General features: G+C 34.9%; 1 protein-coding gene across 4 annotated transcripts in view; it reads left to right on the top strand.

The window, feature by feature from the left end:
• The first annotated feature begins 4,394 nt into the window (after nt 1-4,394).
• The window catches only part of LOC113465439 (transcription initiation factor TFIID subunit 1-like), an 8,945-nt gene continuing 8,385 nt past the window's right edge, over nt 4,395-4,954 (top strand). For 3 of the 4 annotated variants that reach the window (XM_026819961.1, XM_026819963.1, XM_026819960.1), the window contains exon 1: nt 4,558-4,954. This exon is cut by the window's right edge. In XM_026819961.1, coding sequence (XP_026675762.1) covers nt 4,684-4,954 — 271 coding nt within the window. In that variant the 5' untranslated portion in view covers nt 4,558-4,683. Of the gene's footprint in view, nt 4,507-4,557 lie in introns of those variants that run through there. The other variant, XM_026819962.1, reaches the window with a different exon arrangement.

The following is a 4,954-nucleotide window of genomic DNA, read 5'->3' as shown; positions in this document are numbered from 1 at the left end:
AAGTCATGGATAATTCAAGCTGGCCTCCACCATCCTCAGCACCCATCACTACTATAGTTGAAGAACCTACCCCTGAATACATGAAGAAACCTATTGAAACTAAACCTCCTCACGTAATGCCCCATAAACAAGTTATGAAAATTCGACAAGAGGAAATTGAACCAAAGAAATCCAACAAGTTTGACTATTCACAAGAATGCGATAGAACCTTGGCTAACAAAATCCTAAACCATTCTGGTGATATTGACGAGGAATATGAAACTATTCCAGTCAAATCTTTGATAGATTGTTTTGAACAAACCACACGCCCTATCATGAAATTCAAACACGTTCAAGAGCAACTACCCAAAAAACATGGCGATCAAATGAATGGGATGAGTGAAGGTGGATTTCAACCGTATGCCAAATCAGAAAAATCTGATACTGTGTTTGTTAGTAACACCACCACACAGCAAAAGTATTTCAACACAAATTATCAGGAACCTACTGGTTTTAAAATCGAATCGGACATTGTAATTAAGAAAATTGCTGAGCCTTATCGAGAGTATAATTCTACAGGCGAAGTGTTTTCTTCTCAACAACAATTTGGATATCAGCAACAAAGTTCTCAAAACACAGAGGTTGTTCAACTAACTGAAGAACAGAGGAAACAAATTCATGAAGAGAACAAGAAAATAGTTCATGAAATAGAACAAAGGAAGGATGAAGAATTTAAAACGCTTCTAACGACCACTACGAATGCTTTTTACACAAAGATTGGAGATCATGGAGATGATGAAGGCAAGAATACTTTGCTTGTCAAAATAAGAATGGCTTGTCCCTCCCCAACCCCCCTTATACTTCCCCTATTTACATACGTACAATCTTATGTATTATGAGTATATGTCTAGTATTTACCTCTATTAATAATTTTATATTTCATTCCAGTTTTTAGTATTCCAGTTTTTAGTATGAATAATACAATAATATTTACTTATTACCAATAATTTGCTGTTTACCAATATTTTGTTTACTAGTTTTGTTCTTTGGCATGTTTGACAATAATATCTTGCTTTGTAGATCCTAATTTCCTCTAATATGCGTGTGTTTTTAATATTTAGATTCGGATTTGCATGGAAATAAAGAAGATTGAAATTTGGCCTCCGTGCGTTGACTAAAACATTTTTGTTGGAGAGTGCAATGTATTTTGTGTCTTATCAGAAGGTAAGATACTTCTGCATTTTCTTATTTTTAGCACTAACTCCGACCGCATTTTCTTCCTCAACTTTCTTTTTGTTGAACTTTTGTGACTATTGTTTTTATAAAATAGGAGAAACTTTTTCTTGTTTAATTTTTAAGTAGATGGTCATTTTACATTAACCTTTATTTTGTATAGTTTCAAGACAAATATATGTCACCTGGCTCTTTTTCGCTGATATTTCAATCAGCTTCCTAAGATACTTCTGCATTTTCTTATTTTTAGCACTAACTCCGACCGCATTTTCTTCCTCAACTTTCTTTTTGTTGAACTTTTGTGACTATCGTTTTTATAAAATAGGAGAAACTTTTTCTTGTTTAATTTTTAAGTAGATGGTCATTTTACATTAATCTTTATTTTGTATAGTTTCAAGACAAATATATGTCACCTGGCTCTTTTTCGCTGATATTTCAATCAGCTTCCCACCTCATTAGACATCCTTAATATTAATATTATTATATTCTAGTCATCAGAACTTGTACTAAACAATGGAGGTATTAATTTGTACTTTGTATGTTTTCCAGGTGGTTCTGCTCCCCCTCCTCCTCCTCGACAATATCGTCCAATTAGCATCGACTATTCTAGCCTCTCCAATTACAACACAGCACCACGAGGCTGGGGTCGAAACATGCACGTCTACAAACCGGTTCATTTGGACATGAAACCCCCCAAAGTATCACTCACTCCGACCTATACCGATTTCTGAAATACGACTTGATTCTGTAACTTGGAATCAAGAAATTGTACATTGCGAACTGAAACATGTATATTATGTTCTTGTGTATAAGGATGCATTGTGATGTGAATGGAGATTCCCACTATCCGTTCAGGTCACACTCCAGTCACAGTACGTTCAGTGAACGCTCTAATATTTTACAGGCGATGAGATGGGAGTGATCACACTGTAAAGTCCTGTTCACAATCGCCAGTAAGAATATTAGTGTTTGTACACGGTAGAGATTCCCACTATCCGTTCAGGTCACACTCCAGTCACAGTACGTTCAGTGAACGCTCTAATATTTTACAGGCGATGAGATGGGAGTGGTCACACTGTAAAGTCCTGTTCACCATCGCCAGTAAGAATATTAGTGTTTGTACGCGGTAAAAATGTACGTCTCTTTTTTTTGCATCTTAATTTTCCTACATTGCGACGCGACGTGAATACAGAAATAATCCTTAAAAATGGGATAGACATGGAAATATATTAAGGTAAAGTCTAGGGGTACCAGATTATGGTTCTTATTTGACTAACCTTAACGTACAGAGTTCTCTGCAAGTGAGCTCATTTTTCCTCATCCCGTTTTTATTATTACTTCGATTATTCGACGAAAAACTCGAACAAAATTTAGTTTCGGGTAGCTTTTAAAGCTGTAAATAAAACAGTCAAACCTACTTGTAGAATTAGATGGCAGTAGATTGCTTCACGCAATCATTTCGATGCCTATTGCTGTCTTGACATTGTATTACATATGTATATTTACTCCTCATATTATCTATACCTATTGGATTTCAATAAATAAAGTAATCATTAAAATGTCTTCCCCTATTTCATAGAATACTATGCAATAATTATATTTATTTGTTTGTTTTCTAAATTTATATAAAAATATCCTACATAATCCTTGATATTATCTATTATTTATGTTTATTCTTTCTTGTAATTATAATAATTACCTATAATAAAATTTAGAGGTATCTATCATGAAATATATTTGTTCAATTATTTTGTGTAGCACATAGTTTTTAGCCCGTCCTTCCTTTATTATTACAATAGTAATAAACAAGCTGGGTCCGTCCCTCCGGGAATTTTTTAGTCCGTAGTTTATTCGATCGTGGTTAAATCAGTACCTATGTACCTACCTAATTTGTTTAATATTCAGTTTATTATCCTGATATTATCTATAACTAGCTGAATTCCGTCGCTTCGCTCCGGAATCCCGCTAGTTCATCCCGAGGCATGGCCAAACTTGTGGAAAAGGCATGGCCGAACTTGTAGTTATCAAACTAAAAACATAAACGAAACTCAAATATTAGGCGAGCGAGGAAAAGTTTTCTATCCCGCAGTCTCTGCACTCTGTGTATTTCTTATGGAGATTTCAGCGATCAAAAATTGATCATATCTCAGGATCGGTGTAGATTTTCGCAAAATCCTTTCTTATTGCACACCTAGACCATAAAAGGAATATTCCTACCAAATTTCAGCTTTCTAGGTGTTGTGGTTCTAGAGATAGAGCGATCAGTGTGTGAAATGTGAATGGATCTCGTTCTTATAATATAAGATATTTATGTTTTCTTCTATTTTATGGTCCTCTACGGGCCGGATCAATATATATTTTTTGATCTGAGACAAAATAAATACCTGGGGTTTATCAGTTGGAGGTAACAGGAGGGGATGTGTTGCTGTTGAATGTGTTGCACATTGCATACACAACTATTTCCAGGCATTCATACAAATTCGAATTAATGTAAACTGGCAGCTGCACTGGACGGTAGCGCTGCTCTCGCGATCTTTTTTTTTCTTCAAAAATTTGAAATTAAAATTATGTAGAAATTCTTTTTTACAAGCAGGGACTTTGAGTCAAGATTGGAAAAGAGATAAATTTAATATCACTAACATGCAATCAACTCCCCAAAATTTTGTAGCACAGAATCAATCAACTCCTCAGAGTTTTGTAGCACAAAATCAATTAACTGCTCAAAGTTTTGTAGCACAGAATCAATCAACTGCTCAAAGTTTTGTAGCACAGAATCAATCAATTGCTCAAAGTTTTATAGAACAAAATCAATCAACTGTTCAAAGTTTTGTAGCACAGAATCAATCAACTGCTCAAAATTTTGTAGCACAGAATTCTCCCGTGTGTTGCTGTTGAATGTGTTGCACATTGCATACACAACTATTTCCAGGCATTCATACAAATTCGAATTAACGAAACCGTGTATTTCTCCCGTGTGTTGCTGTTGAATGTGTTGCACATTGCATACACAACTATTTCCAGGCATTCATACAAATTCGAATTAACGAAACCGTTTAAGTACGTTATCCACCTAGTGTAGAGTTAGTGCACATACAAAAGAACATGTGGGTACTTGAGTAGTGCCCTTACATTATACTGGTAATTGCTGAGCAGAAATCAATCACTAGAATGTTTCATTTTAGCCAAAAATTCACGCGGAAAACTTGAACTTCAAATCTTCTTTATCATTTTATCCAAGTTAATACCTTGCTGTAAAGTAATTTGACTCATTAAGTGGATAGTATTAATTTCCCATATACTGGTAATTGCTGAGCAGAAATCAATCACTAGAATGTTTCATTTTAGCCAAAAATTCACGCGGAAAACTTGAACTTCAAATCTTTATCATTTTATCCAAGTTAATACCTTGCTGTAAAGTAATTTTATATTAAGTGGATAGTGTTAATTTCCCGAGATGAAAAACCTGTGAGTATGTCAGTGAGTAAATCTACGAATACAAATACGAACGATCAACCTTATGAACAAAGTGATTTTTTGCGTTTCCATGAAGCCCGAAAAGACACGTCCACAATAATCCCTGATTCTCCCGTGGAAGACGTTCAGATAGACCAAGCATCATCTGATTTGAAGAATATAGTTGTGAAAACAATCATTTTAAACATACTGAAAAATCGTTCAAGCATTAGGAAATCTAGTGAAGAATCTCTCGGGAACACTACAGCTCCAATCCTAGCCATGAGGA

The sequence above is a fragment of the Diaphorina citri genome, unplaced genomic scaffold (genome assembly GCF_000475195.1).
Source record: "Diaphorina citri unplaced genomic scaffold, Diaci psyllid genome assembly version 1.1 scaffold107, whole genome shotgun sequence".
NCBI classification, from domain to species: Eukaryota; Metazoa; Arthropoda; class Insecta; order Hemiptera; family Psyllidae; genus Diaphorina; species Diaphorina citri.
This window is presented reverse-complemented; position numbering and strand designations above follow the sequence as displayed.